At 34.4% G+C, this 20839-nt stretch overlaps 1 protein-coding gene across 1 annotated transcript in view; it reads right to left on the bottom strand.

The window, feature by feature from the left end:
- Positions 1–629: 629 nt before the first annotated feature.
- Positions 630–20839, bottom strand: part of LOC121388424 — a 52809-nt gene continuing 32599 nt past the window's right edge. The window contains exons 7-19 of the mRNA XM_041519734.1: positions 19912–19995; positions 19498–19590; positions 15341–15457; positions 14971–15084; positions 14074–14178; positions 12634–12702; positions 11880–11978; positions 9961–10029; positions 8669–8791; positions 6941–7060; positions 5310–5411; positions 4172–4252; positions 630–2395 (exon numbers count right to left, since the gene is read on the bottom strand). Of these exons, the coding sequence (XP_041375668.1) occupies positions 1946–2395; positions 4172–4252; positions 5310–5411; positions 6941–7060; positions 8669–8791; positions 9961–10029; positions 11880–11978; positions 12634–12702; positions 14074–14178; positions 14971–15084; positions 15341–15457; positions 19498–19590; positions 19912–19995 (1626 nt within the window). The 3' untranslated portion in view covers positions 630–1945. The remainder of the gene's footprint in view (positions 2396–4171; positions 4253–5309; positions 5412–6940; positions 7061–8668; positions 8792–9960; positions 10030–11879; positions 11979–12633; positions 12703–14073; positions 14179–14970; positions 15085–15340; positions 15458–19497; positions 19591–19911; positions 19996–20839) is intronic.

Here is a 20839-nt window from a genome sequence, read left to right as displayed (position 1 = left end):
ATAATAAATGAGTTACCTGTAATTATCAAATTTATGTTGAATAATTTTCACCTGTCACAGGATTTAGCGAGGGACAAATGAAAATTATTTTGCTAGGGACATAAATATGATAACTTATTTATTATTCGATATTTATTACTATAAAAATAATTACTGGAATGCCAACACCATGTTGCAAATAAGACATACTTTGTATTAAAAATGGGTACTGACTGTGCTATTCCATTTATTATATCTTAGCTATTTTTTGTTTGCTAAAAACCTTTTATTTTTGATATCCATTTATGTACATGGATACAGAAATGATGTAACCTAATTACATACTATTCCGAGTCTTACTATGGCCCTATTTTAGTCATATTTACAGGTAATTTTGAAAAAACTAAGTTCTATTTATTCTATTCCAAAAAATCTATACTGAATTGTATTAAAATAATATTTTATAAAAAATTTAACAATAAAAACGGGTGTAAATGCAAATCATTTCAACTACGTGATGTCATTCTATATGTTTGCCAAATCATGATGTCATATTTAGTACAGACATGGTACATCTGATATTATTTTTTAAAAACCATAATAATAGTAATATGACGTTTTGCCATCATTTAGCAAACACAACACTAATATTACAGTGTACATTTATTGCATAACACTGAACAGAGATGTTAATCATCTTCCCTCGCATTGCTTGTATCACTGTAATTATGAAAATCAAACATTATGTTTCACAGAAGTATCTTCTTTTTAATGTAATTCCTCCTTCCACATCTGAAAGCCATTCAAAACACAGTCAATTACATTCTGTGCAAAATGTAAACACAGTGTAAAGATGTTTTCAAATCTTTGTTGTTAAAGAAACCATCAAATTTACTTTCTGTTTCAAAACAGAAATCATCAACTTTACTTTCTGTTTCAAAACAGAAATCATCAACTTTACTTTCTGTTTCAAAAAGAAATCATCAACTTTACTTTCTGTTTCAAAAAAGAAATCATCAAATTTACTTTCTGTTTCAAAAACCATTCATCAACTTTACTTTTTGTTTCAAAAAGAAATCATCAACTTTACTTTCTGTTTCAAAAACCATTCATCAACTTTACTTTCTGTTTCAAAACAGAAATCATCAAATTTACTTTCTGTTTCAAAAAAATAAATCATTAAATTTACTGTCTATTTAAAAAAATCTCATCATCAGTGGAAAGTTCGTTCTTGCAAGGAACCACCATCAGATAAAAGAGCTTGTTTTGTTAAGCAGTGTGAATCTTACAAAAATATATCCATGCACTTATATCCAAAATACTTGTAACAATGGTCTTTCACTGTATAACACAGGATGATGATGACCTGTTCAAATCTCTTCCATTAAACAAATCATAATCGTCAGCGTCTACCATCAACACAGGAAGATCAAAGATTTCATTCAACCTTCCTTATAAGAAACTTCAGCAAAACACAACAGACTTTCACTGTAGAACATGGGACGATGACTTTTTCCAATCTCTTCCATTCAACAGAGCGGCAATCTCAGTATCTATCATCAACACAGGAAGATCAAATGTTTATTTGTCATTCCTCCAGCAAAACCGAAACCATGGACTTTCACTTTATAACACAAGATGATGATTTTTTCAAATCTCTTCTGTTCAACAAATCATCGTTCTCACAGGAAGATTGACGGTTTATTTGTCATTGATCTTTCCTTATCTGAAGCTTCAGCAAACCACAACAAAGGGCTTTCACTGTGTAACACAAGGTGATGACCGTTTCAAATGTCTTCCGTTCAATAAACCATCATTCTCAGTGTCTACCATCAACACAGGAAGATCAAAACGTTTATTTATCATTTCTCCAGCAAAACACATCATTGGACTTTCATTGAATAAGCTTTATTTCTTATTTCTCCTTCCTTACACAAAACCTTCAGCAAAACCCAACCACAAACTTTCATTGAATAACACAAGACGATGACTTTTTCAAATCTCTTCCGTTCAACAAATCATCGTTCTCGCTGCCTGTGTCGAAGCAGTCATCACCGTAGGAGAATGCGTCGAGACAGTCAAGGTCGTCGTCCGTGGGGACCTGGTAGTATCCACTCTGCAGTGCGTTGCTGTACGTCCGACCAGTGAACTTGGCACGCACAGTCTCCGGCCAGCTGGCCAGGTGTGAGGCGAACGTGGCTGATTTGCTCATCACCTTGCTCATCTTCACGTCCTCCATCGAATGGTGGTGGTGGTGTGCGGGGGACTGGGGGCTCGGGAGCACGGCCAGCTTCTGGCTGAAGGGGCCCGAGCGGTGGTGGTGGTGGTGGTGAACGTGGTTGCAGTTCAGGAGGTAACCAATGATCGGTATCGGCATCGGAACTGAAAACGGATCCGGTTCCGGGTCGCGGAAATCCTAGATTACAAGAAAGTGGATGTAAAATAATTTAGAAAATCAAACAATGTTTTTTAATCTCTTTAAATTGTACAACTTGTAAGCTTAATAATAATAATACAGAATAATTCAATGTCCATTACATTCATTACAATATAATGTCATCCCAGTGGTCTAGACATAGCAAAATAAAATATGAACTAACATTATTATTAGTAAGTATGCTTTAAATTTAATTATAAGGATTGTCTGTAATTTCTATTCATCTAGATATGAAAAAACCCCCATCATCTGCAAACTTAATCCATTCACACAGTTTGCAGATGATTTTAATGTTTATACCCTGATGAATGTAAAAGAAATAACAGACAATCGTTAAATAATACATAATTAAATATTGGATAACATGAACAGAATAAACTATACATACTATATATGTATGGGCATGAAATGTGTTGGAGACTTAGCATGATACACAAACAAGAAGGATGGAAGGAAATGTTTTATTTAACGACGCACTCAACACATTTTATTTGCGGTTATATGGTGTTGGACATATGGTTAAGGACCACACAGATATTGAAAACCCGCAGTCGCCACTTTGTGGGCTACTCTTTTCGATTAGCAGCAAGGGATCTTTTATATGCACCATCTCATAGACAGGATAGAACATACTACGGCCTTTGATGTCCCAGTCGTGGTACACTGGCTGGAGTGAGAAATAGCCCAATGGGTCCACTGACAGGGATCGATCCCAAACCGACCACGCATCAATCGAGTGCTTTACCACTGGGCTACGTCTCGCCCCACACTAACAAGAATTCCGCAGAATGAAATATCTTGTGTTCATGAACTTATTCGATTAATAAAAAAACAAGCATTCTGAGAGTGCTGCTGATGTAATACACGTCACCATACATGTCAACTCTTACGGATCACCAGTAAGACTTACGCATTTTTTAGCATTTGACAGTCTTTGACAAATTCCTTACGGGTAACACGCATTTTCAGGTTTTCATTTTTTTTCATTATTATTATTGTTACATGACTCATTATCATCTAAGCAAGTCATCATTCGTGATCCTTCGTGATTTTCGTGAATCTGGAAACGGCCATTTTGTTGTATTTATTTTGGACGAGAGGTGCCACTTAGCGGATATATGTGCACTAATCAAAGTCTCAATTGATCTTTTGCGCATGCCATGCTGTGCGGGAAAGCAACTGTAAATTCACACCACATGCGAATTTTGAGCGGGATGGAACCTCCAACCAAGAAGCGCAAGCAATATGCCGGAACGTATCAGTCGTCTTGGAATGGTCTATTCCAAGGCGTTATAATGAACAGCAAGCTAGGAAGCAACCACGCATGGTGCACCGTCTGTTGTCGTGACATCAAAGTGGCCGCCTCTGGGGTTTACGAGGTGCTTGCACGAGTGACAGTTGAAATGTCCACAAGTGACCAGTGTTGGGGATCCAATAAAATTAAACTTGTTAATAGTCTCGATTTTCATTTTCATGTTGCCTTGAATTTAAAATCATCAGTTCCCCGTCTTTTTGCACCTCGCTTACGGATTTGTTATGGATTTTTGTCCACAAGTCTTACAGGTGTTGATCAGTAAAGGTTGGCATCTATGCACGTCACCTACCAAGCCCAGACCACTACAAATAGTACTGCTATTTCCTTTAGCAGTTAAAAACACACCCAAAATAGGGCATGGTTATATATAAATAAAAGTTGATTTGAATCTTCAAGCATTAAACAAGATGAACATTTGCCACAAGTAAAGTATTTCGTACCTGCAGAAGCTGATACTGTAGCAGCTCATTCATTAAACTCTGACTCTTTCGGTCTTTGAACGTGAGGGGAGATCGCCCGTCCTAAAAACAAAATATATTATAATTATTTTCTTCAACAGCTACTACAATCAAATCGGTCTATGAAACCCACTTTATAAAAAAAGTAAAGTAAAGTTTGTTTTATTTAACGACGCCACAAGAGCACATTGATTTTTTATCTTATCATCGGCTATTGGACGTCAAACATATGGTCATTTTGACACTGGTTTTTTTTTTAGAGGAAACCCGCTGTCGCCACATAGGCTACTCTTTTACGACAGGCAGTAAGGGATCTTTTATTTGTGCTTCCCACAGGCAGGATAGCACAAACCATGGCCTTTGTTGAACCAGTTATGGATCACTGGTCGGTACAAGTGGTTTACACCAACCCATTGAGCCTTGCGGAGCACTCACTCAGGGTTTGGAGTCGGTATCTGGATTAAAAATCCCATGCCTCGACTGGGATCCGAACCCAGTCCCTACCAGCCTGTAGACCGATGGCCTAACCACGACGCCACCGAGGCCGGTCCCACTTTATAAAGTGACTATCCTAAAGGCTGCACTACACAATACAATTGTACTGCACCAAGTTTATCATGAGTATGTTTTTATAAAACAAATTGGTATGTTAACATTGGATGAGTATACACAAGTTACTTGTCGATCGGATTAATGGTAGTAGTGAGCCAATTGTAAACATGCATGCTTACCTTGACTGGCACAATAATAGCAACTATCTGTTTACATATTTCATTACTGTAGTTTTCGGCTGCCACTAGTGGTAACTTGCTTTGTAAATAGTTACTTATCTACTTGATGAGACCATACTGGATGTTTCATGAAATTTTAGATGTATCTTAAATATGGTAAGTGCATTATTGGACGATTCACTTTTAATAATGTTGGTTTACCACATCCCACAGGCATGCATTCATGAGAACATTCAATGCTCCATTTACAGTTTGTGGTACTTTGAACTTTGACCATGTGCCATGCTATTTGTTAACAGTACAACCTACAAGCAGCTTTTGTAAAAGAAATTCAAACATGAAATTGTCGTGTAACTCAGCAAGTGAACCGACACAGAACGACTCTCTACCTTGTCCATGGTGAATTCCGATGCTCCGTAATCGAGAAGTAGGTTGACGAGTTCCTTGCCTCCTTCCAGGGCATACGCATAGTGCAGAGCCGTTCTGAAAGACTGGAGGAAAGTCGTAGTGTTAAATCACAGAACAGTTTGTTTTCAAAACATTGATAATCAATGTAACAAGTAAAAAAAAAGAAGAAAGAAATGTTTTATTTAACAACGCCCTCAACACATTTTATTTATGGTTAAATGGCATCGGACATATGGTTAAGGACCACAAAGATATTGAGAGAGGAAACCCACTGTCGCCACTTAATGGGCTACTCTTTTTGATTAGCAGCAAGGGATCTTTTATATGCACCATCCCACAGACAGGATAGCACATACAACGGCCTTTGATATACCAGTTGTGGTGCACTGGCTGGAGCAAAAAATAGCCCAATGGGCCCACCGACGGGGATTGATCCCAGACCAACCGCGCATCAAGCGAATGCTTTACCACTGGGCTACACACACACACCCCCCCCACCTCCCAATGTAACAAGTATTCCACAGAATTAAATATCTCGCCTACCAGAAACTTATTCACTGCCGTTGACAGTTGCATCCATAGATATTATCTCAATGTATCTTTATTTTATTTTTTTATAAAATATATTTTTTTAAATTGCAATACCACAATTTGCTGTCTATCATATTGTTAATGTGATACTGTATCTAGAGAGTCAGAAAGGAAACCTATAGGTTACTCCTACTGGTGGTACAAAACCAATTAACTACCGGCTGGGTCAAAGTTCGAGGTGCACCCAACCTTTGATAGAGAAGTGAAAACCATAAGTCCTGTGATTGGTGATAAATGTGATTAAAAAAAACCCCAGTTTCATCAGGGCAAAAAATGTATGCAATTTTATTTCATCTAGTACCACAGTGTCAAGTAGCCTTGTGCTTGAAACATGTATGGGGTACCTGTAAAAAAAAAAGTACTCGAATTTTGTGCGGAACTAGGGTAGTCATAGACGCTACCGTTATCTCTGAAGTGAGCAGCTTGACCCCTACTTTTTTCGGATTCACTTTAAAGGTGAGGGGTAGTAGTATTTATATCTGTGGCATTTATGCTGATTGATTGGCGTTTAAGCCACATATGTTACTATTGTCATCTATGGGATTTGATTTTGTAGTATGCACCCTATAGGATAGCAGACAATGTCTTTTATAACCAATTTTCAACTGACAGAAAACACATACCACAGCCTTTGATACACCAGTTATGAAGCACTGGCCTTACTGCTGAGTCTGCACTTTTTTGACATGACAAGACCAGGAAAAAAAATCTCCCTTGAAAGAGACAGACATTTATACATGAAACAAGAAGGCGTATCATATAAATCATGATCAAAAAGAAAAACTTATCCCACTGGTTAGTGCGTCACTGTTTATGAGGGTTTAGTAAGTCTGGAACATAAAACTAGCTCATTCACAGCTGAGACCTTTTACAGATAGTGATATTAGGAGTCATGTGTATTTCGAGATTATATGGACTATTTTATAATCGAGATCACTCTCACAAAAGCAGTAACTATAATACTCTTAACAAATACGTCTTCCAGTACTGGAAGGGCACATAACTCTAGATAGATGCCCACCTGATCTCTCACAGAGTCAAGTCGCTGCTTCAGTTGATAGACGAGAGTTTCTGCCAGCAGTTCCGTTATCTCATAGTTACCATGGAGAACAGCTTTATGAAGTGCTGGCTGACCATCACCCTGAAATATTAAAAATAGCTTTATGAAGTTCAATCAGAGCATCTCTGAAATATTAAAAACAGCTTTATGAAGTTCAATCAGAGTATATCTCTAAACAATCTAATTAAAATTAGCTCCACTATTACATGTTGATCTAACAGCAGCCAGTTGGAGCTCATGTCCACCAATCAAAACCTTACTTGCAGAATCATGCCAGTGATTTAAAAATAATTTGAAAACATTCCGAATTATCCTGAGGGTATATATGTTTCGTGTGAATTACGGATGCCTTAAAACATGTTTTATTTTAATAAATAAATAATTTGGAATATAAAACTGAAGACTGATTTAGTTTTTAGTTTTTTTAATAAATAAATAATTTGTAATGTAAAATTGAAGACTGATAACCCATCCCGTACGTATTGGTATGGTTCGCTGTACTGCGGCCACTAAAATAGACTTGGCCGATATTTTTAGAATTTGTATGCTCCCAAATAACGTTATAAAAGGCGAAGTGTGATTGGTCAATATTTAAATTATTATTTACAGATGAAATGTTACTTGGACATTGGAGACTACGCAGTGTTGTTAGCAATCGGATTAAAGTTAGTTCTACGGGTCTAAATAAGGCATTCATAATTCACATGAAACATGTCGTATTCCCTCAGGATAAGTTGGAATGTTTTCAAATTATTTTCAAATCACTAGCATGATTCTGCAAGTAAGGTTTTGATTGGTGGACATGAGCTCCAACTGGCTGCTGTTAGATCCACATGTAATAGTGGAGCTAATTTTAATTAGATTGCTCTCTGAAATATTAAAAACAGCTTTCTGAAGTGCTGGCTGGCTATCTCCCTGAAATATTAAAAACAGCTTTATGAAGTTCAATCAGAGCATCTCTCTGAAATATTAAAAACAGCTTTATGAACTTGAATTGGAGCATCTTTCTGAAATATTAAAAACAACTTTATGAAGTTCAATCAGAGCATCTCTCTGAAATATTAAAAACAGGTTTATGAAGTGCTGGCTGGCCATCTCCCTGAAATATTAAAAACAGCTTTATGAAGTTCAATCAGAGCATCTCTCTGAAATATTAAAAACAGCTTTATGAAGTGCTGGCTTGCCATCCCCCCGAAATATTAAAAACAGCTTTATGAAGTTCAATCAGTGCATCTCTCTGAAATATTAAAAACAGCTTTCTGAAGTACTGGCTGACCATCTCCCTGAAATATTAAAAACAGCTTTATGAAGTGCTGGCTCACCATCACCCATGGTTATCAGTGATCAAACTGATGAGAAAACACTGTTAGCAACAAGCCACATTGTGTTTGTGGAGCCAAACATATTTTCTTTTAGTAAAACAAATACAGAATAGCATCATAAAACATGTCAATTGTTGAATGAGCTCTGTTAGTGAATATGTAGTTTGATTACATCGTGCAACGGAATTTAATTATCATTGATAATAAGTTTCTTGAACAGAAAGAAATGGTCCGAGAGTTAATGTAAAGCCCTGTATTTAATATTTAAAACAATTTTGCTAGTGACAAGTGCTGAGGGTGATCTTTCTAATCGCTCTGTACAGCAGCAAGTAACCTGTTATGCCAGCAGAACAGACTAAATACTCACTGTGGTTCTCGAATCTGCCAGACAATGTTCAAGACAAGACCTCTTGGCGGTGAAGAACAGCAGTGACTTAACAGCCTCAAAGTCACATCGATCTACAGCTTCGTGGAAATGATGGATCTGGGTCTGCAAGGGCACGGCATATGGCATACTCATTTAAGTCTTTATCTAAAGCAATCACGGGTTATAAACATAAATGTCTCAAGTTAAAAACCCCCACCCCAAAACCCCCAAATAAAACAGGTGAAATGTTTATCTCAGAAAAGTATTTTATATCTTAATACAGTGGACTCTGTCCAAATCGGCATCTGTCTAAACCGGCATACTGGGTTAACCGGCACAGTTTTAAAGTCTGGTCCAGCTATCATTAATTTATTAGGAATAAAACTCTGTCTACACCGGATTCTGTCTATTCCGGACGTTGGATGCAAATTCAAGAACAAAAGAACGGTTTCTGTAGTAATTAGCTCTGTCTACACCGGCATGCGATCATACCTCTACTGTCTGTCAGTGGTCACCTTTTAAACAATGATGGCAGTTCCCCAGTAATTAGGACACCAAAGAAAGTGTTATGAAATAATTGCACCTCTTTGAAGGCTTAATAAACAATGAACCACACCTGTAGGTAGCAAGATAAATCGGATTATTATTTGTATGTTTTCATACCTGCATTGTATCATACCGATCTGTTGTTTTGTTAAAACTAGTACCTGCATAAATACAAATGACCCTTCCCAGCCCGCTTCTCACTGACAACCCGTCATATTTTGTTTATCTTAATTTTGATTGATTTCTTAAAAATGCAAATATCTTTCAGGTTTATACCAATCACTAAAACAAGAATTGCTTGACCTTGCTTTCACCGATGTCTTACACATAGTACATAACGTTTGGTTAATGTGACGTTTTATTTACCTTGGTAGTTTCTGATCAGTATATCGCAAGAACTGTAACTCTAGACGAACTCTGTGTACACCAGCACTCTTGTCTAAACTGGCATATTTTATTAGTCCCAAGTGAAAGAGGTTTAGACTGAGTCCACTGTACTTCGTTCCATTCATGTGTATTATAAATAATATATATATATATATATTTTTTATTTTTTTCATTTAGGAACATTAGAACAACAGAAATATATTAACATACAGATACACACCAAAAAACAGAGAGGTAATTTTAGTCCTAAAAAAGATTGTGGTCGTCAGAAATGTCTTAATAATGGCAATATACTCTGGACCATGTTTTTGTTTTTTTCAATGTGATCTGTACAACAGCTAATATAAAGTTAAACATACATAGTAGGCTGGCAGCATCTGGTAAAATGCATACTGTGAAGACATCTCAGCCTGCGACTCGATGAATTCCTACAAACATGGAGAAATTGTAATTAACAACAATTTGTCAACAGATAATAGCATACAAATGATATTTCATGAAAAATAAATTCAAATGAATAATAACTAACAAATCGTATTTCAAATACTTGTTTTTTTTCAAATAGATAATAACTAACAAATCGTATTTCAAATACTTGTTTTTTCAAATACATGTAGATAATAACTAACAAATCGTATTTCAAATACTTGTTTTTTCAAATAGATAATAACTAACAAATCGTATTTCAAATACTTGTTTTTTCAAATAGATAATAACTAACAAATCGTATTTCAAATACTTGTTTTTTCAAATACATGTAGATAATAACTAACAAATCGTATTTCAAATACTTGTTTTTTCAAATACATGTAGATAATAACTAACAAATCGTATTTCAAATACTTGTTTTTTCAAATAGATAATAACTAACAAATCGTATTTCAAATACTTGTTTTTTCAAATAGATAATAACTAACAAATCGTATTTCAAATACTTGTTTTTTCAAATACATGTAGATAATAACTAACAAATCGTATTTCAAATACTTGTTTTTTCAAATAGATAATAACTAACAAATTGTATTTCAAATACTTGTTTTTTTCAAATAGATAATAACTAACAAATCGTATTTCAAATACTTGTTTTTTCAAATACATGTAGATAATAACTACCAAATCGTATTTCAAATACTTGTTTTTTCAAATACATGTAGATAATAACTAACAAATCGTATTTCAAATACTTGTTTTTTCAAATACATGTAGATAATAACTAACAAATCGTATTTCAAATACTTGTTTTTTCAAATAGATAATAACTAACAAATCGTATTTCAAATACTTGTTTTTTCAAATAGATAATAACTAACAAATCGTATTTCAAATACTTGTTTTTTCAAATACATGTAGATAATAACTAACAAATCGTATTTCAAATACTTGTTTTTTCAAATACATGTAGATAATAACTAACAAATCGTATTTCAAATACTTGTTTTTTCAAATAGATAATAACTAACAAATCGTATTTCAAATACTTGTTTTTTCAAATAGATAATAACTAACAAATCGTATTTCAAATACTTGTTTTTTCAAATAGATAATAACTAACAAATCGTATTTCAAATACTTGTTTTTTCAAATAGATAATAACTAACATAATAACTAACAAATCATATTTCAAATACTTGTTTTTTCAAATACATGTAGATAATAACTAACAAATCGTATTTCAAATACTTGTTTTTTCAAATAGATAATAACTAACAAATCGTATTTCAAATACTTGTTTTTTCAAATAGATAATAACTAACAAATCGTATTTCAAATACTTGTTTTTTCAAATAGATAATAACTAACAAATCGTATTTCAAATACTTGTTTTTTCAAATAGATAATAACTAACAATCGTATTTCAAATACTTGTTTTTTCAAATAGATAATAACTAACAAATCGTATTTTAAATACTTGTTTTTTCAAATAGATAATAACTAACAAATCGTATTTCATCCATTTTCTTTTCCAAATAAATAATAATTAATAAATCATATTTCATACAACTTGTTTTTTTCAAATTTTACTAAATAACAAAATCTGGATGTTACCTATATTATAAATCTAAATATATTGAGAAAACAAAAATTTATTCAACCCCTGAAACTCTCCCCCTGCACACATGTATGAATGTGGCTGGAAATTATGCACATTTGACGAACTTCATTTTCTGCAAACTAGCACCATTATTTCTTGCCAAATATCATTTGCTTTTAATCATTTAATCCTAGATGTGCAAAGTGATTTATATTTATTTATAACTGTCACGTAACTGCGACATACCTCTGCTGATGAAACTGGAGTAGGGATATAATTGTAACCATGTAACGCTAAAATCTTCCGGTTTTTGCCATCTTCTTGAAATATCCATTTAAGAACAATCTGAAAAAAAACACACATTTCAATGCACTAAAATGTGAACCACTTTGAATACAATATTTAAAAACATATATTATTTTATAAAGTGAAACCCCTCTCAACTAGGACCAAATAAAAAGTCTTGTTAAATGGGTATCATCACGGTTATGTTCTGTACTGATATTTAAAAAGGGACCATGAAAAATGTAAAGTTTTGAAAGAATTCCACTTTCACTGTATAAAGTTCTGATTTTCATTCCTGTGCAATGAACATTTTCTTACTTTTGCTTTTTTGTTAATCCACTGGGCTATTTCTCGTTCCAGCCAGTGCTCCACAACTGGTGTAACAAAGGTCGTGGTATGTACTATCCTGTCTGTGGGATGGTGAACATAAAAGATCCCTTGCTGCTAATCGAAAAGAGTAGCTTATGAAGTGGTGACAGCGGGTTTCCTTCTTCAATATCTGTGTGGTCCTTAACCATATGTTCAATGCCATATAACCATAAATAAAATGTGTTGAGTGCGTCGTTAAATGAAACATTTCCTTCCTTCTTTTGATAATCCATTAAAAATGTCCCTAATTATTCTCCAACTGGAACTTTCTTTATTTACCATTATAAAATCATTTTTGAAGCTCAGAAATAACTTTATATCAGTATTTGAAGACTTGTTTACTCACTCTGTCAATAACATCAGCAATGTGACCACATGATTGTAAATATGCATACTGGCGCAGGCAGATGTTGTTCTGAAATATTAAAACATGCTACATGTAAATCAAACCACATATAAATAATATTCATAAAATGATTTACTTTACTGAAGTTTGACTTACTTTCAATGTAGTACGACTTACTTTCAATGTGTTTCTTTACTTCATTACTTTAAATGGATTTTGAATTACTTTCAATGTTGTTTGACTTACTTTAATTTTAGTGTGACTTGATTTAACTATAGTTTGACTTATTTTAAATATAGTTTGACTTACTTTAAATATAGTTTTATTTTCTTTCAATGTTTTTAAAATACTTTAAATATAGTTAGATTTACTTTAAATGTATTTTGACTTGATTTTAAATGCAGTTTGACTTACTTTCAATGTAGTCTGACTTACGTTCAATGTCGTCCGACTTACGTTCTATGTCGTCCGACTTACGTTCAATGTCATCCGACTTACGTTCTATGTAGTGTGACTTACGTTCTATGTATTTTGACTTACGTTCTGACTTACGTTCAATGTAGTCTGACTTACATTCAATGTCGTCTGACTTATGTTCAATTGACTTATGTTCAATGTCGTCCGACTTACGTTCAATGTCGTCCGACTTACGTTCAATGTCGTCCAATTTATGTTCAATGTAGTTTGACTTACGTTCAGTGTTGTCCGACTTACGTTCAATGTAGTTTGACTTATGTTCAATGTCGTCCGACTTACTTTCAATGTTGTCTGACTTACTGTAGTCCGACTTACATTCAATGTTGTCTGACTTACGTTCAAAGTCGTCTGACTTACGTTCAATGTCGTCCGACTTACGTTCAATGTCGTCTGACTTATGTTCAATGTTGTCTGACTTACGTTCAATGTTGTCTGACTTACGTTCAATGTTGTCCGACTTACGTTCAATGTCGTCCGACTTAAGTTCAATGTTGTCTGACTTACGTTCAATGTTGTCTGACTTATGTTCAATGTTGTCTGACTTAAGTTCAATGTTGTCTGACTTACTGTAGTCCGACTTACATTCAATGTTGTCTGACTTACGTTCAAAGTCGTCTGACTTACGTTCAATGTTGTCTGACTTATGTTCAATGTTGTCTGACTTAAGTTCAATGTTGTCTGACTTACTGTAGTCCGACTTACATTCAATGTTGTCTGACTTACGTTCAAAGTCGTCTGACTTACGTTCAATGTCGTCCGAGTCATCTGACTTACGTTCAATGTCGTCCGACTTACGTTCAATGTAGTTTGACTTACGTTCAATGTCGTCCGACTTACTTTCAATGTAGTCTGACTTACGTTCAATGTCGTCCGACTTACATTCAATGTTGTCTGACTTACGTTCAAAGTCGTCCGACTTACGTTCAATGTAGTTTGACTTACGTTCAATGTCGTCCGACTTACTTTGATTCGCTGAGTGACGAGGTAGGCAGAACCTTTCAGCAGAATATCTTCAATGACATCAGGACTGACATCTTGGTCAATACAGTGGAACAGCGAATTCATGCCCTGACAGAAAACCAGCACTGGGAATCATTTGACATTTTATCACTGATCATCCGCTATAACCAGTTTGCACCACACAATCAACTTTCGATTACACAATTAGTTAGAATTATATGAGCACAACAAGTATTGGAATTATAAGGACCATGCACCCAATGTCATGTTCACTGGGATACAAATTGGTAATTTTACCTTTAATTAACTATTGAATATCTTTTGATTTCATGTACACATGAAAACAAACACCAACTCCAAAATATCTACATCAAGTCCATTATCTAAACTGGATGAATACAGTTAAACGTTTTCTCACACAATCAAATTTTTATAAATCAGTCATTACTTTGGTATAGCCAAACCAATCAATTTTCAATTATAATGGATCATTGGTACATAACTACAAAAAACAACCACGAGACACTTATATGAATGTAAATCAGTGTATGATGAAAACTCTGCAAAAGTCGCAATTTAGAGTAACACAGGTATGACTGAAGCAAGTCCACATTGGAAGGTGTAAAGCAAAATTTCTAGGGGGGGTTCCAGGGTATGCTCCCCCCTAATATTTTGAAAATTAGATGTCCTGAAAAGCAATTTCATGCATTCTACCAGTAAAATTCATCTCTGCCTTAAGATTTACTACCAATAATATTTTTGATTCCCTCCTGCTCTGCTGTGCCTGTACCAAAATGGCTTTTTTCCTAATATTAGAATCTTGTTTTCTAAAAATGTCTCTTTTTTTGCATGAAGGGACATCATTGTGTAATCGTATTTGAGATGTTTCTCAACTGTTACCTTGTAGTAGAGATGGTCCACTGTAAGCGGGCCCGTTGGAACGATCATCTTTAAAAGATCTGCTCTGATTGGTGGATCAGATGCCAAGGCCACAAAATACAGCGGAATATCATTCTGAAACATGAAAACAAAAATATAGATATTTTTGTTTATTATACCTTACCAAAAAACAAAAACAAAAACCAACGAAAAAATAATTTGAAAATGAATAAGATTACTATATATATATTTTAATATTGGGATTTTTCTTTAAAAGTTTTTAAAATATGTTACCTAATATTCCACTAAAAAAAATCATCTTTCATGATATATTTTATAATCAGGATTATGTAATTCTATTACTGATTGTAATCAATTGCTGGATGCCTACCTCCCCGTCTCCCCTCATTGCGAGGTCGACGCGGGCGTTGTGAGACAGCAATATCCGGACCATGTCAGCATTCCCTTGCTGCAGTGCATACAGGAGGGGTGGTGCGCCACGGTCACCCTACACAACACAAACAACAAAATATGTAAATATCACTGTCAAACAACCTTTTTCACTTCTGTAAAATGGTTAATACCAATTTGAGAATCATTTTAAAATTGTTCCTAATACCGACTCATCCTGTACATTGCCAAATTAGCCAATTGCTAATTTTTATACAAAGTGGCTACAACCTTTAGTCTTTGGCTAGTAAAAGAGTCTTTAAATTAGCCACATTTTAATAATTTTCAAGGAAATACTCTACATATTAAAAAATTGGTTAAACCAATATTTGTTCCAGTGTGAGCTCTAACCGTACAATCTTCAATCTATGACTCCAAAATATTGGTTTAAAAAACATATTCTGACCATATATAACTGCAAGAATAAAAGAAAACAATAAGCAAATAACACATTTATATGCTTCAATAATTTAATTTTGTTAAACATAAAAAGTTTTAAAGGGACACGCCCTAGTTGTTAACCATTACACGGGTTTTTCCCACTATTAAACCCATTTTCTCACAAATAAAATTGCACTTTACTTACATTTTATTATTTAGAATAAAAATTTCCATTCACCTGAAGTGTTTTTTGGTAATCCTGGTAATCCTGGTGTTTGTAATACCACAAAATGTATTTTTCGTATTTCTTAAAAAGCACATGCGTCTGAGAAAAAAACGTTGAGCAGACATGGTCTAATCTATTTTTAGAGGGGATCTTCCCGTTTCAACGTCACAGACGTTGGTATACCACATGACCATTATCATTTTTGTTCGGTTTGTTTTCTCGTGCACGGTTCGCGCAATCAACATCCAATTTGTTGTCGTTTGCTTGTCATTCATTTGTGAGGTTTTTCTTCACAGTCGTGAACATTTTCATTAACAATAAAGTTCAGACAAGTAAGTATCTCAATACAAAACGTTACAAACCCTTAAAACCAATAATTTTGCCAAGTCTTACAATATCTGGAGAGGGGATACAACCTTGGGGGGTGGGGATGGGGGTGGGGGGGGGCACAAGCTATATTGTTACCTTTATTTAAATAGAGTAGGGAGGGGATCTAAGTTCCTCCCCACTTCTGGTTCCTACAGACTGTACTATACTACTACTACCACTACCACTACTAACAACAATAATAAACGGTGCATCTAATTGCTAATATCAATAGGTTAGCCACTAGTACCCAATGCCGAATAGCAAATGTAGGCTAATTGTGGTTTATATATAAAATTTATTATTTCAAACACTGTAGTATAGTCAACATGGTCAGTGACAGACTATCATTGTCGTCTTATTCCGATTCAAGTATCATGATTGCTACAGCAGCCACTAACTCAACAGAAGCACCGATGTTGGTAAAGTAACTTCCTGTTCCAAACTAATTCCTTTCGCTGTCCAGGACAGAACAGTTGGAACATGTCCAGGAGAGGTGAAAGGAGCGCACCCTAAGTCTGTGTGCACTCTGGGAAATTTGTCGTGACATCGGCATTTCTGTGCTTTGAGTGACATCTACCGGTGACATCAGAATACTAACTTTCAAAATTATTTCAAGTAATTGGGTCAAGGGGATTCCCATGGTATTTATCGATATAAAACCTGCTTTTTCACTCTACTTTATAAAAACCTGATCTAAGTGTGTTACAGTTTTGTAGATTAACCAAAATTAGAATTAGAAACTAGGGCGTGCGACTTTAAAATAAATTCTTCACATCTTTTTAAAATTTCTATTAAAATACAAATTAGTAACATGTGTCTAAAAATACTGGGCCAAATTTACGCAGCCTGTTTTTCTGAAACGCATGTGTTTAAGAAATGTAAATGTACGTAGTTACATGTGTGTAAGTCATAAACAGGTGTTTAAGAAATGTAAATGTACGTAGTTACATGTGTGTAAGTCATAAACAGGTGTTTAAGAAATGTAAATGTACGTAGTTACATGTGTGTAAGACAAACAGGTGTTTAAGAAATGTAAATGTGCGTAGTTACATGTGTGTGAGTCATAAACAGCTGTTTAAGAAATGTAAATGTGCATAGTTACATGTGTGTGAGTCATAAACAGCTGTTTAAGAAATGTAAATGTGCGTAGTTACATGTGTGTGAGACAAACAGGTGTTTAAGAAATGTAAATGTGCGTAGTTACACGTGTGTAAGTCATAAACAGGTGTTTAAGAAATGTAAATGTGCGTAGTTACACATGTGTAAGTCATAAACAGGTGTTTAAGAAATGTAAATGTACGTAGTTACACACATGTAAGTCATAAACAGGTGTTTAAGAAATGTAAATGTACGTAGTTACACGTGTGTAAGTCATAAACAGGTGTTTAAGAAATGTAAATGTACGTAGTTACACGCGTGTAAGTCATAAACAGGTGTTTAAGAAATGTAAATGTACGTAGTTACACGCGTGTAAGACATAAACAGGTGTTTAAGAAATGTAAATGTACGTAGTAACACGCGTGTAAGACATAAACAGGTGTTTAAGAAATGTAAATGTACACACATGTAAGTCATAAACAGGTGTTTAAGAAATGTAAATGTACGTAGTTACACGTGTGTAAGACATAAACAGGTGTTTAAGAAATGTAAATGTACGTAGTTACACGTGTGTAAGACATAAACAGGTGTTCAAGAAATGTAAATGTACGTAGTTACACGCGTGTAAGACATAAACAGGTGTTTAAGAAATGTAAATGTACGTAGTTACACGCATGTAATACATAAACTGGTGTTTAAGAAATGTAAATGTACGTAGTAACACGCGTGTAGGACATAAACAGGTGTTTAAGAAATGTAAATGTACACACATGTAAGTCATAAACAGGTGTTTAAGAAATGTAAATGTATGTAGTTACACACATGTAAGTCATAAATAGGTGTTTAAGAAATGTAAATGTACGTAGTTACACGGGTGTAAGACATAAACAGGTGTTTAAGAAATGTAAATGTACGTAGTTACACGGGTGTAAGTCATAAACAGGTGTTTAAGAAATGTAAATGTACGTAGTTACACGGGTGTAAGTCATAAACAGGTGTTTAAGAAATGTAAATGTACGTAGTTACACGCGTATCAGACATAAACAGGTGTTTAAGAAATGTAAATGTACGTAGTTACACGCGTGTAAGACATAAACAGGTGTTTAAGAAATGTAAATGTACGTAGTAACACGCGTGTAAGACATAAACAGGTGTTTAAGAAATGTAAATGTACGTAGTAACACGCGTGTAAGACATAAACAGGTGTTTAAGAAATGTAAATGTACGTAGTAACACGCGTGTAAGACATAAACAGGTGTTTAAGAAATGTAAATGTACGTAGTAACACGCGTGTAGGACATAAACAGGTGTTTAAGAAATGTAAATGTACGTAGTAACACGCATGTAGGACATAAACAGGTGTTTAAGAAATGTAAATGTACACACATGTAAGTCATAAACAGGTGTTTAAGAAATGTAAATGTACGTAGTTACACGTGTGTAAGACATAAACAGGTGTTTAAGAAATGTAAATGTACGTAGTTACACGTGTGTAAGACATAAACAGGTGTTTAAGAAATGTAAATGCACGTAGTTACACGTATGTAAGACATAAACAGGTGCTTAAGAAATGTAAATGTACGTAGTTACACGCGTGTAAGACATAAACAGGTGTTTAATCATTGTACGTAGTTACAGGTGTGTAAGTCATAAACAGGTGTTTAATCATTGTACGTAGTTACACGTGTGTAAGACATAAACAGGTGTTTAATCATTGTACGTAGTTACACGTGTGTAAGACATAAACAGGTGTTTAATCATTGTACGTAGTTACACGTGTGTAAGACATAAGCAGGTGTTTAATCATTGTACGTAGTTATACGTGTGTAAGACATAAACAGGCTTTGTAATTTTGGCCCATTATGTTTTCTGTTTATATTGCAATAACTGCTCACAATGGGGTTTTCTTGTATAATAAAAGTGTGATATTCTCAATGGTGATTGTATCAATAATTATTTCAGAATCTAAATCATTCAGTCTTTGTACTAAACTATAGCTGTTTTATAAAATTAAAATCACTTACCAAGTTTCTGAAGTTAATATTTATTTTCTTCTTTAATGACAGCAGTTTCTGAACAAACATTGTATCTCCCGCCAAAACACCATGGGCAAAATCCTGCAAGATATTATTAGTACAACAAATAAAACACTGTCCAAAATAAAGTAACATGAGAAACAGGAATCAGTATTCTTAATCAAAGGATACAGAATCCTGTTCATATTAACTTTATCAACTTTTTGTAAATTAGTAAATATAGCACTGTAACTAGTAGGGTAAAAAGGGACTTTTGTACCCCCAGAAAAATATAAAACCCTGCCCTTTTTAGTTCAAAGGTGTTCTTTTTGTCTACTATTTTAGCTGAATGTAAAAACAAATGTTATTCAGACAGAAAATTAAAAACAATTAAAACGTTTTATAAATTAATAACTTAGTTACCATGGACGCCCTGATTCCACTGATTACCCGGATGATGCTCTCTGTTCCGATGTCAAAGGTCAGCTGCAGCAGTGACTTCCCATTCTGAAAAGATAACATGGGACATATACTGTTTCATCTCCATTTACAATCATAACACAGAGATGTACACAATGTGTAGTAAAGCACTTGTTAAAACAGGTCACCCTAGTTTTAAAGCAGTGTGGAATTCTTTCAGGTATTAAGCCTGTTTTATTGTTAACTTAAGCATTGCTTATAGCTTTTTGCTTTCGGTAAGTATCAATTTTTGCAAAATTCAATGTATTTCTGGTAATTTGTTTGCAGGATCTCAAATGCAACTTATGCGAACCAGAACTTTAAAGATATGTACCTGAGAAATTAAGGTCAGCAGCTTTCCAGGTGATTGACCCGATATTGATTATCGTGTATTATTAGTGTGTTTTTATAATTACCCACTTACTTGCAATTACTGCTGGTGGTAAACAGTTTTCAATCGACCTTCTTTCCACAACCCACTACTTATCTCAACAGTTTACCACCTACTGCACCTGCTCTACACCTTCATAACAAACTGATCGGGGCTTTCAGAACATGAAACCTTTGATTTTTTTATTTGTGTTATGAACTACAATTAAAACCAGGTCATTCAACAGGGCTTGAAATTTTCAATGGTTTTGAAAAGTTAAAGTTTGTTTTGTTTAATGACACCACTAGAGCATATTGGTTCATTAATTATTGGCTACCAGTATTAGATGTCAAATATTTGGTAATTGTTGACTCGTAGTCTTTGATGGAACTTGCTATATTTTTCGATTACAATTACTATCATGGAACTTACAAAACAGCCTGCATGCTTTTGCATTGCTGCCTCCAAAATTAACTGAATAATTGACATGTATAGCCATTTCCCTCTATTCTAGCACATTTT

This window comes from Gigantopelta aegis, chromosome 14 (genome assembly GCF_016097555.1).
Source record: "Gigantopelta aegis isolate Gae_Host chromosome 14, Gae_host_genome, whole genome shotgun sequence".
Classification (NCBI taxonomy): domain Eukaryota; kingdom Metazoa; phylum Mollusca; class Gastropoda; order Neomphalida; family Peltospiridae; genus Gigantopelta; species Gigantopelta aegis.
This window is presented reverse-complemented; position numbering and strand designations above follow the sequence as displayed.